This window comes from Echinops telfairi, unplaced genomic scaffold, assembly GCF_000313985.2.
Source record: "Echinops telfairi isolate 266 unplaced genomic scaffold, ASM31398v2 ScPeMD7_7469;HRSCAF=8507_1, whole genome shotgun sequence".
Classification (NCBI taxonomy): domain Eukaryota; kingdom Metazoa; phylum Chordata; class Mammalia; order Afrosoricida; family Tenrecidae; genus Echinops; species Echinops telfairi.
Window position 1 is genome coordinate 30,653,968 of NW_022111373.1, and position 27,938 is coordinate 30,681,905.

Genomic DNA, 27,938 nt, shown 5'->3' on the forward strand with positions numbered 1-27,938 from the left:
TGAGATGATGATATGGGGGAACAGGGCACTAATCCACCCAGGGAGAGAGTATTGGTTGTGTCCCCACAGAATTGGAAATGTACATACAGACCCCACCATGATGCGCCAAACTAGGAGGGCAACGTAGCACGTGGAGGAATCCATAAAAGGACTAGACTATATGACTGGCCCCAACCAGAATCTGCCTGACCCCAACCATGGAAGGGTGTGTCACAGAGAATGACAATAGACCTTCTGGTGAGGGAAAGGAACCGACTTACTATGCTCAAGAAGCAGAAGCAAATGAAGGGGGAGGAAGGGAGTGGAGCACACCCTGGCCCACCAAGCCCTGAGGACAATAGTCCCGCTCAGAGCAGCCAATGCTGGCCCCACTACTACATGCGACATCCTATACTGACCCATAGCCCTACATGGGACAACACTGTAGACACAGTGTGGGATTTGTGCCAGAGCTGACCCTACCACACTGAGGTAAAACACTAAGGGCGTGCAAAAGAAAAGCAAGGGGAGCAGGAACAAGTCCTGAGGAAGTATCAAAAATAAGACTTTGGGGCCAGGGCATGACACCCCATCAGTCTCGACCAGAAAACACTACTAAAGGTCAACAAAGAGACCTTGAACTAGTTACAGGTTTTTCTTTTCTTTTTTTTCCCTTCTTTTTGATTTAGTATGTCATTGACTTTTTGTTGTTGCTGTCATCGCTTTGTTTTTCTGTCACCTTGTTTGACAGTCGTGTTTTTATGTGCATATTATTATTTCTGCAGGTCTATCTAGATAAGATAGGCTGGATAAACAATGTGAAGAAAGCAATGGGGACTGACAGTTGGGGGGGGAGGGGACATGAGAGAAGGGGAGGGGGAGGAAGAGAAGTGGTGTTAACCAACCCAGGGACAAGGGAACAATGAATGATTGAAAAACAGTGGCAAAGGGCATGGGAGGCTGGTAGGGAGTGATCAAGGGCAATGTAATTACTGAAACCCAAGTGAAGGCTGAGCATGATGGTAGGACAAGAGGAAAGCAAAAGGAAATAGAGGAAAGAAGTAGGAGGCAAAGGGCATACATAGAGGCCTAAATACAGGAATGTACATATGTAAATATATTTATATATGATGATGGGGAAATAGATCTATGTGCATATATTGATAGGGTTAGTACTAAGGTAGCAGATGGACATTGGGCCACCACTCAAGTACTCCCTCAATACAAGAACACTTTGCTTCACTAAACAGACATTCCATTCCATGACACCCACCTTCTCCACACATCGCTGAAGACAAATGTGTGCATAAGCAAATGTGGTGAAGAAAGCTGATTGTGCGCGGCTATCAAAAGATAGAAGTGTCTGGAGTCTTAAAGGCTTGAAGGTAAACAAGCGGCCATCTAGCGGAGAAGCAACAAAGCCCACATGGAAGAAGCACAACAGCCTGTGTGATCACGAGGAGGTAAAGGGATCAGGTAGCAGACACCATAGAACAAAAACCATCATTGTGTGCTCACCTTCCCCATACAAACGCTGAAGACAAATGGGTGTATAAGCAAGTGTGGTGAAGAAAGCAGATGGTGCCCGGCTATCGAGAGATATAGCGTCTGGGGTCTTAAAGGCTTGAAGGTAAACAAGCGGACATCTAGCCCAGAAGCAACAAAGCCCACATGGAAGAAGCACACCAGCCTGTGTGATCACAAGGCTGAAGAGACCAAAGAACAAAAAATGATATCATCGTGAATGAGGGGGAGTGCAGGGTGGGGACCCAAGGCCCATCTGTAGGCAACTGGACATCTCTTTGCAGAAGGGTAGTGGGGAGGAGACGAGTCACTCAGGGTACAGTGTAGCATCAATGAAATACACAACTTTCCTCTAGTTCTTAAATGCTTCCTCCCCCCACCACTATCATGATCCCAATTCTATCTTACAAACCTGGTTAAACCAGAGCATGTACAGTGGTACAAATAGGAGCTGTAAACATAGGGAATCCAGGACAGATGACCCCTCATGACCGTGGTGAGAGTGGCGATACCAGGAAGGTGGAGGTAAGGTGGTGTAGAAAGGGGGAACAGATTACAAGGATCTACATATAACCTCCTCCCTGAGGAATGGACAACAGTAAAGTGGTGAAGGGAAACATCAGGCAGTGTAAGATATGATAAAATAATAATTTCTAAATTATCAAGGGTTCATGAGGGAGGGGGGAGCAGGGAGGGAGGGGAGGAGCTGATTCCAAGGGCCCAAATGGAAAGCAAATGTTCAGAGAATGATGCGGACAACAAATGTACAAATCTGCTTGACGCGATGGATGTATATATATGGATTGCGATAAGAGTTGTATGGGCCCCCCCTCTAAATTGATTTAAATAAAAAAGAAAAAGATGATAAATATTGAGAAACATAAAGAAAAGCCTGAATTTTTTTTAATGCCACATTCCTGGATGGGAATAGTCAACATTATAAGTCTCAGTGCCCACAATTTCAGGTTGGGGCACAGTTCTAAATGCACAATTCAAACAAGCCACAAAGCTTTAAATTAAAAAGTACGGTAAGCCATTTTCCACCCACCACCACTCACAGTCCTCTATGTATGAAAGTAACAACTGCTAATTTTCTTACACACTCCTGTGGGGGGAGGGGGAAGACATTTATATAATACAGCATATTTTAAATTTTAAAATGCTTTTTATTCACATGTAATTAATGTACTTAATGTGTATAATTTCATTTTATACTATCAGATCCTAATTCATCTTATAATCCATCTTATAGATATGTTATAACAGGGTAACTATAAATTTAAGCAATTTTCAATTTTTTTGTTATAATTAGGGCTGCTTGCTGTTATAAATGATGCTGCAGTGAACTTCTGCCATTGTATAACTTTGCAAAGATTTATGTGCCATAAATTATTAGCAGTGAAAATGTTATGTCAAAGGGTATATGAATTCGTTATCTACACAGAAAAACTACCAAAGTGCCCTGAAAAACAATTTATATTACTACAACAAATCACAAAGTTAATTTTCTAATAGCCATGCCAATACTTGGTATCATCAATTTTTTCATTCTTGTCAATGTGAGAATTGAAAGATATAATTGTTGTTTTGATTTTCATTTTTTTCTGAATGAGAGAGCATTTCTTCACCCATTTCTTAAGACATTTCTGGAATTTTTAAAAACTTTTACTACTTTATCCACAAACATACATGCATAAAAATGACTACCAAAAACAAACTAACTTCCACTGAATTTATTTCAATCGATAGCAATCCAATAGGACAAAGTTCTGCTTTTTCTTTTTAAATCACTTTATTGGGGGCTCATGCAGCTCTTATCACAATCCATACATACATCCGTTGTGTCAAGCACATTTGTACATATGTTGCCATCATCATTTTCAAAACATTTTCTTTCTACTTGAGCCCTGGGTATCAGCTCATTTTTTCCCTCCCTCCCTCGTAAATCCTTGATCATTTATAAATTATTATTATTTTTTCATGTCTGGTACTGTCTGATGTCTCCCTTCACCCACTTTTCTGTTGTCCATCCCCCTGGGTGGGGCTTATATGTAGATCATGGTGATCAGTTTCCCCTTTCTCCCCCCACCTTCCCCTTACCCTCCTGGTATTGCTACTCTCATTATTGGTCCTGAGGCATTTATCTGTCCTGGATGCCATTTCCAGCTCTTATCTGTACCTGTGTACGTGCTCTGGTCTAGCCAGATTTTTAAGTAGAATTGGGGTCATGATAGTGTGTGTATGGGGGGAAGCATTAAAGAACTAGAGGAAAGTTCTATGTTTCAAAGGTACTATACTACACCCTGACTGGCTTGTCTCTTCCTAGTGACCCTTCTGTAAAGGGATGTCCAATTGTCTACAGATGGGCTTTGGGTCTCCACTCCGTACTTCCCATCATTCACACTGATGGGATTTTTTTTGTTCTTGGTCTTTGTTGCCTGATAGCTGATCCCATCGACACTTCATGATCACACAGGCTGGTGTGCTTCTTCCACGTGAACTTTGTTGCTTCTCAGGTTAGATGGCTGCTTGTTTATCTTCAAGCCTTTAAGACACCAGATACTATATCTTTTGCTAGCCGGGCACCATCAGCTTTCTTCACCACATTTGCTTATTGTCTTCAGCGATCGTGTGGGGAATGTAAGCTTCACAGAATGCCAGGTTTTTTGAACAAAGTGTTCTTACCTTGAGGGAGAACTTGAATAGAGGCCCAATGTCCATCTGCTACCTTAATACTTAACATATAAATATATGTACACATGTATTTCCCTATTCTTATATATAAATATATTTACATATGTATATGCCTGTATTTAGACCTCTATAAATGCCCTTTGCCGCCTAGTTCTTTCCTCTAGTTCCTATTTAATTGTATGATATATTATATGCCAACAAAATTATTTTAAAATAAATAAAATTCTTTGTATAATAAAATAAATAAAAGTTACTTCATTCTCAAGGAACTGTAAATGAAATGTGGTTGTCAAATTGAGTAAAGGAACAAATATTCTATAGTTTCTAGGCTCCAAAGAAGTGAGAACCTTCAACACTTTTAATATTAGAGTTATTGAACAGTTACTAGTTAATATAGCAGTTGAAATTTTAACTGCCATATCCTTTCTTTGAGCAACATTTTTATATCTAGGACTCTATTTTATTGAAGCCTTCCCACAAATAAGGCAAGAAATATTAGGATACACGACAAGAAAGTAAGTACATTAACCCTGAAAAAATCAGACCTGCATTAAGGCAGAAAACTGCCAAAGAAAAGTGGAAAAAAATATTTTCCACTTAAGATGAGCCAAAAAAAAAAGGTCAGATTGCATCCTGTCAAAGGTGGAAAACTTAACAAATTATGAAAAACAAGGCAGTCCCACCACATTCCAGCTCTCAAAGGTTTCCTTGTACAATAAATACAAAACAAGATCCTTTGTTTGAATTTCTGCTCTGCCACTCTTACTCGATGCATTTCGAACGTGTAAGACAAGGCTTTCTATTCCTGTAATGAGTTAGTCTCAGAAACCCACAGGGGCAATTCTACCCTGTCTGAAAATTAGAAAACCAAAAGGGAAGAACATACTCAGCACATGTGAAGCTGTAAGAACTCAGGAAATACAGCCTTGAGCTTCAATCTTGAAAGACTCTATGAGCAAGAAGCATCAAGAAGATGGAAAGAATACACAGAGCCACTGTACCCAAAAGTAGTAGTCAACATTCCACCATTTCAGGAGGCAGCATATGAGCAAGAATCAATGGTACTGAAGAAACTGCACTGAATGAATTAGCCAAAAATAAGGCTCCAGGTATTGATGGAATACCAACAGAAATGTTTCAGAAAGTTGAAGAAGCACTGGAAGCACTCACTGATGCCAAGGATTTGGAAGACAGCTACTTGGCCAACTGACTAGAAGAGATTCATATTTGCACCCATTCGAAAGAAAGGTGACCCAACAGAATGCTCAAACTACAGAATAATATCATTGATATCACAAGCAAGTAAAATTTTGCTTAAGATAATCCAATACTTTTTCTTTCCAAAAAAATGTGTGTGTGTGTGTGTGTGTGTGTATACATATATATTCCAATGACAGTTACAGCAGCACATTGACAAGGAACTTCCAGAAGTTCAGGCTGGATTCAGAAGACGATATGGAAGAAGAGCTACCATTGGTGATGTCAGATGGATCTTTGCTCAAAGCAGAGAATACTAGAAAAATGTTTGTGTTTCATTGACCGTGCTAAGGCACAGTTCCACTGTGTGGAACACAGTAAGCTATGGATACATTTGAGAAGACTGAGAATTCCAGAACATTTTGTTGTGCTTAGGAGGAACTTGTATATGGAACAAGAGGCAGTTGTGGGAACAGAACAAGGGAATACTGCATTGTTTAAAATCAGGAAGTATGTGCATCAGGGTTACATCCTCTCACCATACTCAATTTATATGCTGAGCATATAATCAGAGAAACTAGATTATATGAAGAAAAATGTGGCATCAGGAAGGGAGAAAGGTTTATTAACCACCTGAGATATGCAGATGACACAACATTGCTTTTGAAAGTTCAGAAGAATTGAAGCACTTGCTGTTAAAGAGCAAGGATTTCAGCCTTCAATGTGGATTAAGACTCCATGTAAACAAGAGCAAAATATAAATAAATGGTTACAGTTAAGGCTTGGTGGCAAAATTTACACTGATATTAAAACAATTTATAGCGCCTAAAGCATCTGGATAGATTCTCTGGAAGGATTTTATAGAAGTTAGCAATACTTGCGTAAAAGAATCTCAAATTGTTTTCAGACAAAATTTTCATGCTTTTAATTATTTAGTTTTCCAGACTCCAGTTTTAGGGATAAAGAGTTACACTGCTGTGCAATGTGTTAGGTCCTACAAGTAAACACCTATGGTGAGATACATGCTCAACCTCTCTCGCCACTTATATTATTAAACCAAACAATATAACCCTAAGAAATCATAGGAGATTGTAAAAAACTTTTTTGTCCATAAAAGAAAAGATGAAAATTTAATTATATAAAACAGCTGATCTGAATCTCTATCAAAAGCAAAGTCATTTTACTTTTTTTAATATGCTGAATTACAGAATGTAGCAAGAAAGACATATCATCATGCCTTATTCTCCCACCTATACTGTAACAGTAAAGCTTTACGATGAAGTACTTTGATTTAAAATATCTAAGTCACACTCATCTTATCAACACCATTCAACAGTCAACTTTATAATAATATTTAGTATTACTATTACTTCTAACTTACCTACTATGTGCAACACATTTTGCTAAACAGTTATATATTATCTCTAAAATGCATATGCCATAAATTTTAGATAAAGCAATGAAATGGCATTAAATATTTCTTCTTATTCTATAAACAAAAAAGAAACAAACCTGCGTAGTCTTTCCAGACCCAGTTTCTCCCACAATCAAAACTACTTTATTCTCTTTAATGATTTTAACAATTTCTTCTTGTTTCTCAAACACTGGCAGAGACTGCCTGAAAGAATCAAATTCAGATTCTCCTCTTTTCACTGGGATCTGAGGTATACCATTGTTGAGTCGCCCACTTGTCTTGCTCATTTCCCGATTTTCTTTGGAAATAAAAGGAACAAAACATTTATGATAAACATTGAAAAACAAAGTATAATAAAAATTTTTTTCAATTTTTATATTTTTTCAAATTAAGACTAATTACTTCTGTTTCTTCTCTACTCTATTGCAATCCTATAAAGACTAACTGCTAAGCAGTATTTCTGGGCCTTGATGCTTAAAATTACACAAAAGTCAATCATTAAATGACCATTAAAAATGTTTGATGTTCTAAAATAATTTATAGCAATCAGGTTCGCAATAAATTTCCAGCAATAATGGCCCAGAAAATTTAGTTTTATAGTAAGAGAGCCAATGAGCCCAGTGTACTTTACTTATAAAATCTGTTATGTACAATATGAGAACACATTAGAAAAAGGGATATATCATATACGCTTAAAGTTAAAAATTATGGGGATAAATAATATTTGTAAATAGAAGGCATAATTCCTAAATTGAGCATTTCAGTCAATGTGAAGCAAGCAGAAATAAAAAAAGAGATATGGTTTATTTTATATTCTTCACAGAGCTAAAAACCTATGTTTCTGTGTTTAAAACTTACAATCCAGGATAGGTAAATCTATAGAGACAGTAGCTGGATCAATATTTACCTAGGAGCATAAAAGAAAAGGGTGATGTTGCCAAGGGCTTTTTCTTGCTTGGATCCACAGTCAATGGAAACAGCAGTCATGTTGCATTAGGTAAATCTGCTGCACAAGACTTCTTTTTTTAATTATTTATTATTAATTGGAAGTTAATACATATATCATTCCATAGTTCAATGACATCAAGTAAAATTGTACAATTGCTACCACAGTCAGTTTGTAAACATTCTTTTTCTACATGAACTCTTTTGACAGTGTCTCCCTTTTACTCCACCACCACCACCACCATGTCCCTCCTCCCTGCAACCCTTATTTTCCTGGCTGTCCCTACAGGTTCATCAATTCTGGGTTTCATATACTGGAACACAGGAAAACACTTAACAGAACTTCAAGTGGATAACCTCCAATGACATAACACCTCTGAGATACACCCTAATATGAACAAACCAACCAAAAATACAGAAAATATTGAAAACCAGATCAGGTCCAGCCTGCATGAGAACGGGGATCAACTGACACAATTTTAACTGTTCAAGTCAGATTTATACCTTTGATCTTCTGTCCCCCATCTGTCCAAAGCTCTCTGTTTAGTAACCACTTTCCTCCCATCTCTCAATTGCAGAGAGAGGGCGTTCACCGGAAGCTTGGGTTCCCACTGTCATTTATCGCCTTCTGCATACCACATTCTCACAATTTAGGATCTGATACTAATCTTTCCTTTGCCTTGAATTATATGATTTACAGTCCTTTGCGACTGATGACAGTGTGCTTCTTCCATGTAGACTTTTAGTTGACATCTCATTTGGATGGGCGCTTGTTTAAGACCCTAGATGCTATTTTAACTGATAGCCAGGTACCATCTAATTTCTTCACATTTTGCTATAGCACCCATATCTTCTGTGTTCCCTTCCTGAGGGCGAGTATAGAGCAGGGTCATGATGTAACAACTAATGGTTCTTAAACTGGAGCTAGGATTTAGTGTGAGCCCAAACCCATTCATGGATCTTTGTTTGTTTGGTTATTTATCTGCCTTTGGCTCCCTTTCAGAACCGACTTTATGGCACCTGACAACAATAACAGGGACATGATAATAATTAGCTAGGAGCCCGAATGGCATAGTGAGCATGCACTGGGCTGCCACCCACAAGGTCAGTAGCTCAAAACTACCAGCTGCTCTGTGAGAGCAAGATAGGGCTTTTTATTCCCATTAGAATTACAGTCTCAGAAACTCACAAGGCCAGGACTACACTGTCCTACAGGGTTTCTGTGAGTTGGCATCAACTCCTTGGCAATGAGTTTGGTTTTTTGCTTTTTTCCCTTTTTTGTTTAAGAGCATGGCAGGGGGCGATAGGGTGAAATGGGGAGCTAACAACAATGAGTGTACAAGAAAATGTTCTTAAATTGACTGTGGTGATGATTGTGAAATTCTTAATATGACTGAGTGATTAAATTGTATAATATATGAATTATATGCCAATAAAATTATTTAAAAAGTATAATCCTTGATATCTTGGATCCTTTATGTCTGACATTCTTCATACCTATTTTATTTTAAAAAAAACCATTTTTGTGTTTTATTCAGACAGTGCAATCCTCTTGAACACTAGTTTCCTATATGCATACTATGTGCATGTAATATTTATGTGGACAAATATGGTGTGCCAATGGACAATGATAAATATACAAACTCTGTCACTAATAATTTCTCATAAGGACAGTTACTTTTCCAAATAATAAAATTAAAACTTCATTTTATAATCTAAGCAATTATTTCTTTAGCTACTTTTGAACAAGTTAATGTCCTAAAAGACTCTGTCTCTTCTTTTACCAGAAGAGAAAGACCCAATTCAAAAGCTTACTTGTTAGTGTACTACGGCAGTGGAATATGGGAAAGTTCAGGATTTACAGTCAAATCCAGTAATGCAGCTGACTAGCTGGTAGTGTGGATTTGAACAAAGTATTTAACTTTCCTGGGCCCTGGTCTCTTCACCTATGGAATATGGGGACCTCTTACCTTGCAAAGGTTTCTATGAGGGCCAATATAATAAAATGACATAATGCACAGTTAGAACATACTGTAAGTGCTAAAATGGAAAAAGAACAGTCATCAAATAATAGGACCAATAAAGAAGGTTCCTCAGAAAATACATACCAGCTTCAACTGCAAATACATTTCCTCTTTCTGTTTTAGGCAGAAGTTCAGTACGCTCTTTATTGGTGACAGGAAATCTTTGAATTAAGCTCCTGACAGCATGTTTTGTATTATGAGTCAAATTACAGGTCATCATTGCATGAGCTGTTTCTGATCCATCTTTCTTCTTCACAGTTAGGTATCTATTTGCTCCCTTTCTGAACATTAATAAAAAGCATTTATTTACTGCACATGGTCAACTTGTTCACATGATATAAGCCTACACAGAAACTACATCTCAAGCAACACATTTTGTAAAAAGCCAAAATGCTAAGACAAGACATTGAATGTACTCTCAAAAAAACCCCAAAAACAAACAGTAAAGAAGGGCTAGTGCTAAAGTGGTAACAAGACCAAATTCATTTATAATTTCAAAATGTTGCAAATCCTATGTTAAATTAACCAAACAAAAAGCTTATTTGCCCATAAGTTTTAGTTTGTCTCTAGCAGGCTTCATGGTGGATAACAAATCACCAGTGAACACATGCTAGGAAGCACAAAGAGAGAGAGGAGAAGACCAACCTGAACAACAGAATCTTGAAATAGTCCTGAAGAAGTATGGTTCACTGCCCAGACTATTACGTAAATTCACTGAATACTTCCACGGCACGCTGGTAATGTCACTTTGCTATGACAATCTGTTATTAGTGGTTGAATCTAAAAATGTATATGCAGCAACATTTCTGACAACCATTTTTGGATGCCTTTATGGAATCTTCCACTCCTGTAAAGAGTTACATCGTTCTGGAAACCCACAGGGGCAGTTCTACCCTGTCCTATAGGGTCACTGTGAGTAAGCATCAACTCAATGGCAGGGAGTTGAGTTTCAGTCATTTTTAAAAAGAGAACCTTTTCAAAGTTTCCAACCTGAGTCAGTATTCGTAAAGTAACAATGATTTACTCATTTTCAAAAAGTATATAATGTAGGAATATTTATTTCTTCAACTGGTCCAGGATATTTCCTGGTCAAGTTATTTCTTCAACTTGACCATGGCTTTTAAATAACGTTAACATACATTCTCATGTGTTTTGACTAAGGGATCCAGTTTTGAAGGCAGCGATCTGAGTTTGAATCCCAGCCCTATTACTCCAATTGTGGGACCGTAACAATTTGTAGCTGAATCTATGTTAATAATAATCACACGTAACACAAAGGGTTATTCAAATTATAATAGTAAATTATACTACTGCCTCCTTATATTTCCTATTTCCAGTTCTCCTCCTATTTCCAGTCCTCCCTTCTGAAGGCTATCCTTGGGCAAATGGTGTCCTTTGATCTCAAATAAGCAATTACTTTAAAGTGTGCATACCTCCCTGGTGTTCCCTGGTACTCTTGTTCCCTTTTTATAGATTTGTTTATTGATTGACTGACAACTGAGGCCTGGGTGTGAATTCAGTTCTACATCTTAGGGTGACTAACGGCCATAGTCTCAAAGCTGACTTTGAGGTTCTTAATACTCTTTATCAAACCAGTAAGCTTGGGTGTTTTTTTTGACCCAACACATTACATAATTATTTAACCATATGTTGATGTCACATCACAATACAGAAATGTTATATAACCATAAATATAATTAAAATAAAATGCATTGTTATTTCCCTAATTTTTATTAGATATTAAATTTGTTAAAATATCTTCATTTTAAGAATTATCTTAAGCATGGGATAAGCCTATACTGTTTTCATGTTCTAAATCTTCTATTCAAGTGGAGCTTTCTGATCTAAGTATAGCCATTGAGTACCAAGTAAGTCAGCAAGGATCATCAGATGAAACATAATACTAAATTGTCTCAAAGATGAAAGGAGGAGGAAGTAGAATATTTCATGGAGATTGGATCAACAGCAAGGATCACCTGGCTTCCGTTAGCAGTGCTTTCCTTCTCTCCCTCCTCCGCCCCACCCAATAAGGCCCTTCTAAAATCTCAGTCTCAAAACATATTTAGGCCAAATGTTTTTCATAAAGAATTTTAACTCTGTAAAATGTTTATTTGTAAGCACAGTATTTCACCTACTCATAGCAACCCCAGAGGACAAAATAGAACTGACCCTGTGAGTTTCCGAGACTTTAGATCTTTAAAGAAATAGACAGTCTCATCTTTCTCCCTCAGAGGTTGATGAGTTCAAACCACTGACCTTGTGCTTAGCAAGTTAATGCTCAATACATAACCCACTACACCACCAGACCTCCTTTCATTTACTTACTGAAGGTATGAGTGTGTTCAAGAACCTAATTACTCTTGCACTTAAACTAACTCCTCTATCTCAGTCAGTAATATATCACTGTGTTGCACATGCCTACACAAAATGTTCATTCTTTTCAGGGTTTTCATAAGAAAACATACTTTTATCTCAGCACTTACTTAACATATAGATTTTGTATGTGTTTATGTGTATAACATAAATTTTGCTTTTCCCCTCTTCTTAATCTGAAAACAAGTAAGCTGAAATTTTATCTTTGTTCCCCCTCTATCTAGATTGGCATCTACTGAACAGAAGCCAGGCGTGCTGCCAAACATCCTACAAGACATACCACAGTCTACCAGCAAAGGCTCCTCCAGCTCAAATATAATACTGAGAAATTATTCTTTATCAACCCCACAATCCCTATTCAAATGGAATTGCTTCACAGAATTTTACAGTCCTTAAGTTTGGATGACTCAACTTTTTCTCTTATGGGTTAGTGACACATAGACAATTATATATATTATACATATAGTGTGCATATATAGAATATATCAATGTAATTATATATAGTTTCTTCCTATTCTACTTTATTTCTAATCACCAGCTTCTTGACTTGGTAGGAAAGAAAACAAAGATGTATCATAATGTTGACCGTTATAGTATAAAAACATTAACGGATATAAGTTCTGTAAATTACTATACTTACTAACATTTTCCCATTGATTATTTTAAAAGAAGGCATTTTATTTATTTTTTTTTTCTCAAGCAATCAATCTCAAGTTCTAACTACATTGTCTTACATTTCAAACTTAGCTACTTTTTTTGACCAAAGGCTAGGAGACACAGGAGGAAAAGAACTGATGAGGTACAAATGTGAGTCAGTTTACCAACATCAAAGATAATTAGCAATATTAATCTAAAATACTAGTTATCTATTTCAATGTGATCAAAAACACACATTTTCTTTTTGCTGGAAAAAAATAAAAATCTTTTTTTCCTCTTTCATAATAACAATTATAAGCTTACCCTTTACTTTTTGAGACCAAACCAAGAGACTGACTCAATCGATGAATAAAAGCTCTTTCAGTACTGGTCAAAGAGGAAGGAAATTCCATTTCTACATGGGAAGAGACACAAAAAAATCAGTACAGCTTCTGGATAAGCAATTTCCTCTCAAGGTACTTTGAAACACATAAATACAAAATATGAAATGAAAATCATATCAAATTTGTTCTCATTAAATATATGTGATAAGTACATCCAATGACTGTCTACCAGAATTTTGAAATTAATAAAATGTCATCTATATATTAAGCTAAATGTGATAAAGACTCCTAAGTTAGTCAAAGATTATTGCTCTTATCTGTTACCTAGACTTGGTATAGTGACTCATAGGCATAATTTAATATCTTAGCTTAATGATTACTTATTTGGCAAAATGTTCATTTACTTCAACGATGAGGGCTGCGCAAGCATGATGGATGTTCACCGTCAAAGTCGATGTGCTTTCCTTTGGAGAACTCGCACCTCAATATTTAGGCCGAATTTTGTGGCTCTATCTTGCTGAGGTTTGACCTTTGTGTGAAGTAAATTCTGAGTCACTAGGCCCGGGTCATCCCCTGTGCCGGACTGCAAGCTGCAGCGTAAAGTGTCCCCTAGTTAACCCAGCAAATCTGAATAAGCACTCAATATCCTGTGCAGATCGGGCTGGCGGCCGGTGCTGCAGGCTGTGGCCCAAGGCAGGTCGCGTTCTCACCCTAAGAGGGGTGAGAGATGTTTCATACACCAAAACAAGTTTTCCATTTTTAATGTGCTTTCAAGTGTTGCTGGGATTTCAACGAAGCACTGTACCGTGCCAGTGCGTTTATGTAGGCTGGGTTTCCTGCCATTCAACGGTTCTAGCTTCAGTGTGACTCTCTTAGGGCTACGCGTTGGGCAAAGTTAAGAAGGGCAGCGTTAGGATGAAAAGACAATAAATCAAAGACGGCGGCTGAGCCTCTCGCAGAGAAAGCAAGGTGCTGGCTCTCCACCTCCCACCCGAGGACGGACGCCGGGGGTCCCGCGCCCCTCGCGGCGAGGGCCCCGGCTCTCAGGGCGGGATAGGAGACCCAGTCCTCTCCCCTAGCTGACTGAGGCTGGCGGGGGCGGCCCACCCACTCGGCGGGCTGGGTCCCGGTAGGAGCCTCACCTCTCTGTTCCCCGTATCGGAATCGCTCCAGGGCGATATTGACTGAGATCTTCACCTCCTCATCGATACGAATGTCCTTCAGCCCCTTGGCCCGGCCGCCCCCGCCGCCGCCCCCGCCGCCGGCTCCTCCAGGAGCTGGGGGGCGCGGAGAGACGCTACTCGGCCTGGACATGGTCCTGAGGAGAGGCTCTCCCCGCGGGAGAGCCGCCCACGCCGGGACGTTGGCGGCCAACGCCACGGGCAAAGGGCCTCGGGGGCCGCTACCGAGCCGGACTGTCCGCCGGTCGCCCGGGCCGGGTCGGGGTCACGGCAAAGCCGCCAGTCGCCGGAGGCAGAGGCAGGAAGCTCCCGCGCCACTGGGGCCCCGGCGAGGTCGACCGCGCCGGCGTGGTGACGTCAGCAGCGTCGCCGGCGCCCGTGACCTCAGCGCGCCGGCCGGCGCCCCTCGCTCCCAGGCGGCCGATCCTCCAGAGGCAGGTCTGCGTCCTCTCGTTCCCTTCGCACGCAAAAGGCTGTCGGTCCGTCTGTTGTTAGAAAGTCACTAAATACGAATGCGTGTGCTTCTACGAGGCGCCTACCATTTTTCTCGTTCCTAAGCTACCATGGAGAACAAGATAGATGAGGTCCGTGCCCTTTGGGAATTTATATTCGAGTGTGCAGGGCTCCCAGATTAAGACGGTAAAAAAGCTACAGGATCTTCTCCACAAGGAAGCCACTGCCATGAAGCTGATTCAGAGAGCTTCGTCTGCCTCTCATGGAGCGGTTGACGGGTGTGAACCACCGACTTTGTGGTTAGCATGCCAATGCTTCTATGAGGACCCCAGCACGGCTCCCAGGTCATTTAATTGTAGAAAACAATAAATCCTTTTTGTAGTATAAGAAGCTCCCATAAAATGTTTTAGGCATGTTGTTATTGTTATTGTTGTTCTGAAGCCCTGGTGACATGTGAGTTGCTAGCCACGAGGTCAGGAGTTTGAATCCACCAGCTGTTGCTTGGGAGAACGATGAGGCTTTAGGTCCCCGGGATGAGTTAGAGTCTCAGGAATCCACAGGGGCACTTTTTCCTGGCCTCTAGGGTCACTCTGAGTCAAAATCTACTCCATGGCAGTGAGTAAGGTGTTCTTAGGTGCTGTTGAGTTGGTTGAAGGGTTAGGGACAAGTAAAAGAATGTTCATTTGTGTACAATGTTACTTACTTAAACCTAATCCCAGTCGCCATGTAAAACAACAAAACAGTCCAGTCTTGTGCCATCCTTACAATCGTTAAGTATGAGCCAATTGTTGCAGTCTATCTCATCAAGGGTCTTCCTCTGTTTCGCTGTCTCTCTATGTTACCAAGCTTGATGTCTCTTTCTGCGGACTGATCTCTCCTGATAACATGTCCAAGTCCATGAAACAAGTCTCACTATCCTTGCTTCTAAGGAGCATTCTGGCTGTACTGCTTCCAAGACAGATTTGTTCATTCTTTTAACAGTCCTTGGCACTTTCAATATTCATTGACAGCCTGAACCCATCAATTCGTCTCCTGGCTTTCTTATTCAATGCCCAACTTTCACATGCATATGAGAGGATGGAAATAGCATGGCTTCAGTCAGACACACTTTAGCCCTCAAACTGACATCCTTGCTCTTCAATACTTTAAAGAGATCTTAAGGAACAAGTTTATTCAATGCATTGTGACATTTGTTCTCTTAACTGCTGTTTCCATGAGCATTCATTATGGATCAAAGCGAGATAAAATCCTTGACAAGTTCATCCTTTTCTGCAATTATCATAATGTTACCTCTTGGTCCAGTTGTGAGGAGTTTTGTTTTCTTTACATTGAGTTGCAATCCATATTAGAGGCTGCAATCCTTGATCATCATCAGCAAGCACTTCAAGACTTCCTCACTTTCAGCAAGCAAAGTTGTGTCATCTGCATATTGAAGGTTGTTAATGAGGCTTCCTGAAGTCCTTATGCTGTGTTCTTTATATGGTCCAGATTCTCAGATTATTTGCTCATTATATAGATTGAAAAAGTATGGTGAAAGATACAGCCCTATGCACAGCTTTCCTGGTTTTAAATCATGTAATATGCCTTTGCTCTGTTTGTATAATGTCTTCATGGACAAAAAAACACAAGAAAGCATTTCTCTGGTATTCCCTGCTTTGAGTCAAGACCCATCTGATGACTAGTTGCATATCCTCTTCTGAATTTGGCTCTAATTTCTGGCACTTTTGGTCAATGCACCTTATGAATAGAAGCATAGCATTGTCAGATACTGAAGAATTTTAGGCATACACATACTTAAAATTATTTATTGTTTATCTGAAATTCAAATTTAGCTGGCGATCTGTATTTTATCTAGCACCTCTAAGTGCAGAGGAGAAGCAACAAATGTGTAATTAAGTGATAGTGATAAGTATTATATCATGTGATGGGCTAGGGCCCTGCAGTTTGGAAGGTTAAGAAATGGCGAAAGGACTTTCACTTATTTGTGTACAACCCCACTAATATAAACCTAATCCTAGCCACCCTAATTGTTTCCTATCATCCAATCTGTAGAGAGCAACCAGAGTGAGCTTTAAAATACACAAGTGATTTAGGACTGCACCCTGATCAAAGCCCTACAGTGGCTCTCCATTGCAACTGGAGCAAACTCAATACCTTCCTATAACCCTCAGTGACTGGTCCCTGCCTACTGTCATGATCTCAACTCTCCCCATTCTCACCTTTACTTCAAAGTCTCAGTTAAATCATCTTTTTGTTTATTTTGAATCACCAAGTTAGTTACCATCGGAGGAACTTATTCCTTACACAATTTCCTACAGCACAGCCTAATCTTCCTTACAGAACTTCATACATGGGTGTCTTTTTCTCATCATCTAAGGCAGGATCCATGCTTTACATAGGCAGCCTCTCTCACCTCAATCTGTTATCATTTACCACTGTTGGAAAGTGTCTCTTTATTTAAAACTTGCTCTTGGCAGCAGAATATAGTGCCTTAAGAACAGGGACCCACAACATAAGGAATATAATCAATGGCACTGAATTATAGAAGTAAAAGTTGTGGAATCATAGAATGTTTTATTGTGTAATTTTTGCCACAATTAGAAAATATAAGTACATGAATAACAATGGGTACAAGGAAGAAGAAAATGTTCTAAAATTGAACATGGTGACAACTGTACAACTCCTCTTGATATGATTGAATTATTGAATTGTATGATGTGTGGATGAAGTGCTAATAAAACTTAAAAAAACAAAACCAAGGACCTTGTTAATTTTGTCATTGTTTCTTCCATACCTACAAGTGTGTCATTTTAGGTGCTGTGGAGTAGCTTCTGATTCATAGTGACTATGTACAACAGAATGAAACACTGCACTATCCTTAAGCTTGTTAGGTGTGAGCCCACTGTTGCAACAATACATGGCATCAAAGGTCTCCCTTTTCTCACTGCCTCTCCAATTTACCAACTATGTTGTCCTTCCCCATCCTCATATCATATTCCTCCTAATAATATGTCCAAAGTATGTGAAACGGAGTCTCACTTTCCTCACTTCTGGCTGTACTTCTTCCAAGACACATTTGTTTGTACTTCTGGCAGTCCATGGAATTTTCAATATTCTTCACCACACATTAATACAAATGCATGGATTTTCTTTGTTCTTCCTTATTGATTGTTCAACTTTCACATGTATCTGTGGTGATTGAAAGTACCATAACTTGGGCCAGGCAAACCTTAGTGACATTTTCACCCATGAACATTTTAAAGAGGTCTTGTGCAGCAAATTAGCTCAATGCAGTATATCTTTTGATTTCGTGACTGCTGTTTCCATGAACCTTGATTGTGGACACAAGTAAAATGAAATAATTGACAACTTTAATCTGCTCTCCATTTGTCATGATGTTGTCTACTGATCCATTTGTGAGGGGTTTTCTGTTCTTTACATTGAGTTGCAATCCAGACTCAAGGCTACAGTCTTTGATTTTCATCAGCAAGTGCTTGAAACTCCTTTGGCTTTCAGCAAACAAGGTTGTTAATGAGGCTTCCTCCAATCCCCATGCCGTGTTCTTCTTCATATGGTCCGACTTCTCGGGTAATTCGGTCAGCATACAGATTGAATAAATATGGTGAAAAGATACAACCCTGATTTTAAATCATGCTTGTTCTAATTAAACCAATTCCCTTGTTCCACTCAAACAATTGTGCAGGTTCTGCGTGAGTATTAAGTGTCTAGAACCCTCATTCTTGTTATCATGATTCACACAGTCTTTGCACAGTCAGTGAAGGAGTCAATGCAGAAAAAGAATGGGTGGAAACTGTGGTTGTAATTTACAATTCTACTAGATGTATTAAATTTCAACTAATAAAAAAATAAACTAAAACTGACCTCTGGTTGAAGGAGGAAGAGTTATTGTTTAGGGGGCACTGAGTTTATGTGAATGGTGGTGGAATAATATGGAAAAGGATATCAATAATGGTTGTATAACACAGAGTATAATCAATAGCACTGAATTGTACTTTTAGAAGGTGTTGAATTGGAGAATGTTTACTTATGTCTATCTTTGCCACAAATAAAAAATAGCTACGTTAATTACAATAAGTACAATGAAGAAAATGTTCTAAAATTGATTGTGGTAATGGTCGTACAACTCTTCTTGATATGATTGAACCATTGAATTATATGATATGTGGATGAATTGTCAATACAACTTTTTTTAAAAGTGCAAAAAAACCACAAAAAACTCAGAAGCAACAAAGCCCACATGGAAGAAGCACACCAGCCTGTGTGGTTACAAGGTGTCAAAGGGATGAGGTATCAGGCATCAAAGAACAAAATATCATATTGTGAATGAGGGGGAATATGGAGTGGGGACCCAAAGCCCATCTGTAGGCAACTGGACATCCCTTTATGGTCGTGGGGAGGAGACGAGCCAGTCAGGGTGCAGTGTAGCAATGATGAAACATACAACTTTCCTCTAGTTCCTAAATGCTTCCTCCCCACCCACTATCATGAGCCCAATTCTACCTTACAAATATGGCTAAAACAGAGGATGTACACTGGTACAGATAGGAACTGGAAACACAGGGAATCCAGGGAGGATGATCCCTTTAGGGCCAGTGGTGTGAGTGGCGATACCAGGAGGGTGGAGAGAAGGTGGGGTAGAAAGGGGGAACCAGTTATAAGGATCTACATATAACCTCCTCCCTGGGGGACAGACAACAGAAAAGTGGGTGAAGGGAGATGTCAGACAGTGTAAGATATGACAAAATAATTTATAATTTATCAAGAGTTCATGAAGGAGGGGGGAGTAGAGAGGGAGGGGGAAAATGAGGAGCTGATACCAAGGTCCCAAGTAGAAAGAAAATATTTTGAGAATGATGATTGCAACAAATATGCAAATGTGCTTGACACAATGGATGTAGTATGTATGGATTGTGATAAGAGTTGTACCAGCCCCCAATAAAATGATTAAATTAAAGCTAAATAAATAAATAAAAAATAAAAACTGGCCCCAAATCATGCTGTTTATAAAGATGAAAACTAGGCTAGAAAATCATGAAACTCAGCTTCATTCTAGAACAAAACATAAAAATTAGAAAATAACTCAATGAATCAAGTATATTGTGATATAATGTATGTATGTATGGATTGTGATGAGTTGTACAAGCCCCCAATAAGTGATTTTTAAAAGAAAAAAAATGTACAATTGCTGCCCCCCCCTAATAAATAAATAAATAATAACAATTGCTTTAAAATAAATAAATAATAACAATTGTTTAGATGGCTAGATAGATAAAACTGAAAGCATTCTGTGTGGGATCAGACATTTATCTCTATCAATCACATTCTAGAACCCCTTAGTACCACCATGTATTGGCCCATCATTTATTTGCTTTGTGGCTTGAGATAATTAATCTCCTGCAGCTTTCATGCTCTCATCCTTAAATAGATTGACCCGTTTTATAGCATTGGAGGGTCAGAATTGATTCCGTGACGAAGAGTTTGGTGTTTTGGCTTATAGCATTGATGTGAATGAGATATTTGTTAAGGACGTAAATGAAACCAGACCCACTGCCATTGAGCTGATTCCAACTCACAGTAACCTAATAGGAGTTAGTAGAACTGCCCCATAGGGTGCCAACATTGTGACCCTTACACTTGAGAAACGGCTGGTGAGTTCAAACAGCTGACCTTCCAGTTAACAGCTGGGTGTTTTAACCAGTGCCACCAGGGCTCCCTCGTTAAGTCCTTAAAACCCAAAACTCACTGCCATCTAGTGGATGCCAGTTCACAGTGAAGCTAGAGGTCTGAGCATGTCCAAGACTGCAAATCTTTAGGGCAGCAGAAAGCCTAATCTCTCTCCACAGAGAAGCTAGTGAGTTTGAACCACTGACCTTGAGATTAGCTGCCCAACATCTAACCCCTATTGTCACCAGGACTCCTTTTTCAAGGACCTCCTTATCCATTCCACTGCCATCGAGCCAATTTCAACTCCTAGTGGCCCTGAAGATCAGAGTAGGCTATAAATCTTCACTGAAGCAGACTGCCTCATCTTTGTCTCAAGGAGCAGCTGGTGGGTTTAAATAGGCAACCTTGAGGTTAGCAGTCCAACTGACAGTGCCATGAGAGCTCATTAAATGTCGTTTTCTGCCTTTTTTCTTTACTTTTTGGATAAATGCCTAAATATTGGTATCCCTCAACAACAACTCAACTCACTGCCACCAAGTCAATTCCGCCTCATAGCAACCCTGCAGGACAGGATAGAACCACCCTTGTGCATTTCTGAACCGTAACTCTTCACAGAAACAGAAAGCCTCCGCTTTCTCCCATGCAGCGGTTGGTGCTTTTGAACTGCTGGCCTTGTAATTCAGTATGCCACTAGGGGTCCTTTTGTGTCCCTAGTGCCTAGCAATGGTAGGGAACCTGTTCAAAGGAGAAGAGAATACTTACTTACCTAAAGTTATCTAGCAATAAGATATAAGCTTGGTCAGATTCTACCTTCTATAATATTTTGTATGCCCATAAAGATTTCTAAGTGCTTAGACTAAAGCACTGTAATTTTACTTTACATATGAATTTCAGAGAAAATTAGAGGTAGGAGAAATATAGAATATTTACAAATGATTTCAAATTATTTTTTTCCTATTTTATAGTCGTGTGATGAAAATAAGGTACTCTGACCAGACAATTATAAGATAGAACAAATATATCAAATATTCTCCTATTAGTAAAATGTACCCATATATGATTAAAGTGCCTACATCATTGAGTTACTATCAGGATTAAGGTATATTAAATTACCTAGATGCAGATAAAGTTCTTAATGCAGCTCCAGGGCTATCCTTCACATTCAGTACTGGTTAAGACACATTCTCTATCTGTTTGTGTTTTGTTGTTGTTGTTGTTGTTGTTTTTCAAAAATCAGTAAAACTTGATTCATTTCCAATGTTTCACCATTGAAGAAAGCAAAAGTGTTTTGTGTTTACAAAGATAAATGACCTCTTTACCCAGAGAAGACCAAAACCTGAAATGACAAGGGGGCAGATAAAGCTCTGTCCCTCTATGCGGCCAATTCAAGATGAGGGTCATGAAATTAGACTAATTCAGTCCCGTGATAGAACAAACAAGCTACACCAAGGCCCCAGCACCCGTATTTTACGTGACACGGGAACCAGACCAGGTGACCACTGATTCATTAAAAAAAAAAAAAACAGGATTCATTTCAGGCACAATTTTGTTCATTTGTTTGTTTTATTTTTAAATCAGTAAAAGAAATTGGGTCCCAGAAACGGCAATGGTCTAAGTAGTAACACATTTGTGCATTCATCCTTTGTTGTTTTAGTTAAAATATGTTTAAATTATCACATTCCTGGCACACCTCATTTGCATGAAATTCTGCACCATACATACAAATTGTAGTAAAGTTACCCTCCCCCCACTACCCCTATCCTGGGGAAGGTAGGGGGACTACTCTGGAAGATAATTTTCATGGAAATCTAACCAAGCTTCATTAAGTGAACTGTGACAAGATTGTATATGATATGAAAAATAGCATTTGCCATCCATGTAAGGAATTTGTCTGTGACAAATGTTTGTAACTTTTAAAAGGTCGCATAGTCTACCCCCATCTGGTCCTCAGAATGAAAGCATAATGAACAAACGGGAAAGACAAGGAGGAGAGTTGCAACTGAGTGCTGAGGAAGAACATCGTGGCAAAAGTCATGAAGGCAGAAATTGTCAAGGTCAGGATTTCATAGGACCAGCAAAGTATCTGTCTATATTTATCACTTAAACTAGTGAAGTGGATTTTGCAATTACCAGTTGTGTTAGATGCATCCAAAAAAGCTCCTAAAATTGATAATAAAGTAAGACATCCCCAAAAAATAAGACCTACTTACAGTTTTGCCTCTCACTGAAATATAAGGCATCCCCCCAAAATAAGACCTCCCTGAAAGTAAGCCCCCCCCCCAAGCAACCGTAACTCTGGACTCTCGACCTGCAGCGCAGCCAGAGCAGACAGGAAGTGCGAAGTCTCTTTTAATAAAACAATAAATGTGTACTGTATTCTTCTTCATGGAAAAATAAGACATCCCCTGAAAATAAGACCTAGCGCATCTTTGGGAGCAAAAATTAATATAAGACACTGTCTTATTTTCGGGGAAACAGGATATAAGGCGCCACCTTAAGTTTTCCAGGCTGCAACTGTGGATAACTTAAAATGGTTTTCTTAAATTTATTTATTTTTTTGAACATAATATGTGGAAGTTTTGGTGTTGTAGCTTATTTGAATAAGTAATTCATATTTGAGGTGGGATGAAGAGGGAGATACTCATAACCCTTCCCCCACACCCCTTCCCCCACAACCCCAACTTGATCATAGTTGATTAATGATGTGCTTTGTGGGAGTGATAAGTCAATGACACCAGCTTGACGGATCTTGCTTTTGGCACCAAATCCCATTGAGTTATCTGGTCCCCTTGGCTGATGAAGAACCATGAGGCGAGGAGCACTAGCTAGCATCATCCAGAGTGATGCCCTTCAAGCGATTGACCAACTGACCAGCTCTTGGAGTAGCAACAACTTTGAGCCTTCGCAGACACACCAAACATTACAGGCGCTGCATTTGCCAGTGCAAAGATTAAGAATCACCAAGAACGCCACCTTATCTCCTACCTGTAGCTCAATGCTATCCTGAACTGCCTTCACATACAAAAGGAGCTTCTATCTCCTACTTCATAGTTAATGAAGCCAAACTCATCTTTGACACACTCCACTGTAGCCCTTTGCAGGCTGTGATATTATAGTCTGTGCATTTGGGCCCAGGACACACAAGTGGACTTGACACTCTCCTCTTTCTGCAGGCAATCCCCTTGTTGGCCATCCCAACGATGCTCAAAGGAAACACCTCACCTTCCATGTGCATTTCTTCCACAATCTCAATCATCCCGTGGTACTCAGTCTGTGTTGAGCCAACACTCCTCTGGGGACAAATGACTTCACCAGAGTAGATAATGGGATCAGCTTCTTCAGTAATACCATTCGCTGTGTTTTATTCACTTTTCCCGCAATGACTTTGTTGCCTTTGCATTTGGACAAGCTATACTCGACGGTGTCTCACAATTACAGATTGTTGACATCACCAGAGAACTTAATGTAATGGGAAAAGATTTCCTTATCATGATGGGCTGTTTCAATAAATCCAAAATCATCCTTCAGCGTTGTCTCATAACCCAACAGCCTCCTGGAGTTGAAGTTATGACCTAAAAGTCACACACAAGTTGCAATCTGCTGACCAGGGCTCTGTTTGCCACTAATACTAAACTCAACCTTATCTCCTATTTGAGGAGAGGTAGATCCTTCTACATCCTTGGCTTGAAAAGCAATAGTCAGTTTCACCCCACAATCATCATAGACAATAATGTCATCCGCAGCCTCCTTCTCTTTGCCTTCATTTGGGCTAGTGGTATTGGGATGGGGAAAGTGGCTTCATTTTCTACAGTGCCCAGGAAGTGATGATTGGAATGGGAATGAAGCGAAACCATGCGGGAAGGTTTGAAATCCTAAATGCATGATTTCTTGAGGCAGAGAGCATATCCGGAATTACAGTAAACACAACTTCATCGGCAATATGGAGCTGGTTCCCATCCAAAATTTCACTCAAGTGGAAGAACATATGAGCATCAGGATCCACACACTTGTTGAGACCAAAACCATCTCTCATGGCAGCAGTCACAGCCATTTCTCCGGCTTGAATTGAAATGTATTGGATAGAACTATATTCATTGCTTGCTCTAATTTGTCACATCGGTCTGTTGAAACATTAAACCTAGCATGGTCACCTTCCAGCAGGCTCACCTTGGATTTTGTATCTTTGGCTCCAATGGGAAGTTCTTTAGGAATTACAAAATCAACTTTGATGCATCCCGGCAGTGAATCATTCTGGTTTTCACTGGGTACTTTGAGGATAACTTTGGTTACAGTGCCTTCAAAATATCCAATGCTTCGATATCTTCAAAGATGACTCTCCCTTGAGGCAAAAGTCTGACATCTGTTGCAACTTCATTACTATTTCTGTCTTTGATTGTGAACTCCACATCATCTCCCACTGTAAGGTTTCTAGGTCACCCTTAAATCCACTGTAGTGAAAGAATCTCTTTAACAACATCATCTTTTCCAATAAAACCAAATGCCTCCTTCATGGCACAAACTACTCCTTGACAGAGAGCTTGTTTCTTTTTCAAGAGCATAATACTCCAAGCACTTACAGCACCAGTATGTTTATTGTTATCAATTACAAAGTTTATTTTACCTCTGGTTTCCAGCTGAACATTGCCTTCAAAATCTTTAGGGGTATATGTCAGATAAAACCCTTCTTGTCCATCCATCCATTCTTCAGAGAGGATTTCTGTTTTATCTTCACCAGTTTAACAATAATGGGTTTCCTAGTCTGCCCGTCAGATGATATTTCAAATTCAACATCATCTTCCACTTTTAAGTCCTGCAGGTTGCCATTGTACTGCGAACAGTGGAAAAATCTTCTAGCTTGACATTTTGAACACTGAATAAATCCATAAGAGGTTAGTGGTTTTTCAATAACCCCAGTTTCATGAAATGCTGCTGAAATACCATTGAGGTACCAATTGTGTCCATTGTTGTGGAAAAGGTTTGGATCAAAGCTCACCTCACAGTGATAATCAAATATTGCACTTTCTGTAGTATTTGCTGACTCTTCTCTTTCAGCACATGTTTCAAAGGATGAAAGTTGCTAGTATTAAAAAAGGAGCAAGAGAAAAATGATCTATCAAGCTAATAAAGAATATGACTCCTGTTGCACTGGGCAATCTCACAGTATAGCACTGAAGAAAAAAAGGATGACCTACAATGTTGGGAAGTGCTCCTTCAAAGCTGTTGAGTAGGTACAAGCTTCTTGTTTCAGATTGAGTGTTGTGTCTTCAATGTAAGTCTACTCTCCTTTGGTCTTGTTCATTGTTTTGAGGTTCATTCCTTGCCTGATGTGGACTTGAAGCTGCCGTTTCTGGTGGTAAACTTTGTTCTCTTACACTTTATACCCAACAGCTAAATGCCCCCATAAGCAACACTGCCTGGTATGTATGAATGTGTGTTCTCTTAAAGTAATAGAAAATGAAAGCAAAATGGGCCAGAAATAAAGATATTTATCATCTTACAGAGCAATAATACATATAGCAATAATGCACACAATTGTTTATAGTAGCTTTATTTGTAATAACCCCAAACGAACAATCCCAATGACCTTCACTATTGAATGACTAGACAAACCATGACATGAGAAGGCTTCAGAAAGAATGAGAAAATTGAATTAAAAGATGATGGAAGGACAAATATGTAGGAGATCATATTGTCAACAGTGAAGAAAGGTTTTCACAATAGAAGATGAGTATGAGGGAAAGTCACTGACTGGAGGGGAGACACAGGTGAACATGAATGAAGAGGAGACACAGGTGAACATGAATGAAGAGGAAGGATAGATACACAATAAGAAGGTTTGCAAAAAATTATAGAGCTGGAGAGAAGTACAAGAATTAAAGACAACAAAGGGAAATATTGTGAGATCTGATTTTATAATAAAGATGATCTACATGTAAATACTTAGAGAGAAACAAAGGGTGAATAGGTGTGGGAGCCAAAGTGTAGTATTCCCATGAATATTATAGATTTGACAGAGGATAATAAAGAGCAGCCTTACTTGTCAGATACAAATGAGTGGAAGTCCAGAGACTATGGCTCTTAGTCACACTTCCGGTTTGAAAATGAACTTCCCCCTATTACTCACTATGCAGACCTAGAATAAACAACCACTTGAGTCAAAAGGGCAGTATTCGTTCTAGGACAAATTTTTGAAGGCTTACAAAAGAAGTGGGAACAGGAAGAGAAAATACAGGAAGTGGGGTCGCTGATGTTATATTGCGGGAATAGGAATCTGTGATGTAAAACAAAATGTTACAAGGAAAACTGATTTGTTCTGAAAACCCTTTACCCAATTCACCTTGTATATTCATAGCACGGAATAGAAGGGTAAGTCAAAGTCTAGAGCAATCATACACACCTTCATTAAACAGAGTATCAAAATGTGAAGCTATTGTTTCTTGGCATATTCTACCTCGCTGTTCATACACCTCTGGGGTTGGTATTTTTCTACTCTCCAGTCCTTCCCCTTGGAAGAAAGATGAGAATTTCTGCCCCACAAAGACTGACAGCCTCAGAAACCAGAGGGCACTTCTACCCTTTTCCACAGGGTCATGATGAGTTGGCATCAACTCGATGGGAGTGATTTTGGTTTGATTATCTTTCCCCAAAAAGAATTCTATGTTCTTCCACTTCTGCCACATCAAAAAATAGTTTTGGTATTCTCAAGGGACTCCAACCATGTTTCTTTTAAAAGTTCTCTGCGTTTGGGAAACAAAGAGAAGTCAGAAAGGGAAAGTCGGGCGTGGAGGGTGGATGGGGTAAGGTGTCCAAGGGCGCCCTCCTGTGGCCGCCTTCCTGCCCTGGGAGGGCAGCAGCTGCGTAGGCGTGACGGGAAAAGCCCTCCGCACAAGTTTCCTGGCCTTTTTCTCACAGAAACAAGTTCCCGTCTTTGTAAAACATCTTCATAATAAGCCCCCATGATCCTTTGAGAAAGTCTGAAGATTACCCAAGCAAATAGTGCTCATAAACTTCTGAGTTAAATTTAAGGCTAAATTTCATTTTAAAAGTAAAATTCAACTTAAGGCTAAGTTTAAGGCTGACTTATTAACCTTAAATTTAAGTGACTCAATTGGTCTTCTCTGAAGCTACCATGTCGATTGGACATTTTTTTTGAAGACTCCCTAAGAAGCCTTAGACAAGTACATACTCGAGAAAAACTTTTATTTGCAGCCATTGATTGATAACGGAGATGTGTTTAAACACATTCGAGGTGGGGGAAATAAGCCCATGCATGTATAAACTGGAACACTGGATGCAATACTTATTGACTTACCCTCATATATCCAACACTAAAAAAGGAACAACCCACTGATACATACAACATTTTGGATGATACCAAGGAAACTACGTTGAAAGGGGAAAAAATCTAATCTCAAAAGGTTTCACATACATGATTCCAAATATTCAACCTGCTTCAAATGGCAAAATTAAAGATATGGAGATGCACCCA

General features: G+C 39.3%; 1 protein-coding gene and 1 pseudogene across 1 annotated transcript in view; both read right to left on the minus strand.

Moving 5' to 3' along the window:
* YTHDC2 (YTH domain containing 2) overlaps positions 1-14,529 on the minus strand; it is a 75,414-nt gene extending 60,885 nt beyond the window's left edge. Inside the window, exons 1-4 of the mRNA XM_004706631.2 lie at positions 14,273-14,529; positions 13,111-13,201; positions 9,862-10,058; positions 6,907-7,106 (exon numbers count right to left, since the gene is read on the minus strand). Of these exons, the coding sequence (XP_004706688.1) occupies positions 6,907-7,106; positions 9,862-10,058; positions 13,111-13,201; positions 14,273-14,444 (660 nt within the window). The 5' untranslated portion in view covers positions 14,445-14,529. The remainder of the gene's footprint in view (positions 1-6,906; positions 7,107-9,861; positions 10,059-13,110; positions 13,202-14,272) is intronic.
* Positions 14,530-14,532: 3 nt separating this feature from the next.
* On the minus strand, positions 14,533-27,407 carry LOC101659935 (annotated as a pseudogene).
* Positions 27,408-27,938: the final 531 nt, after the last annotated feature.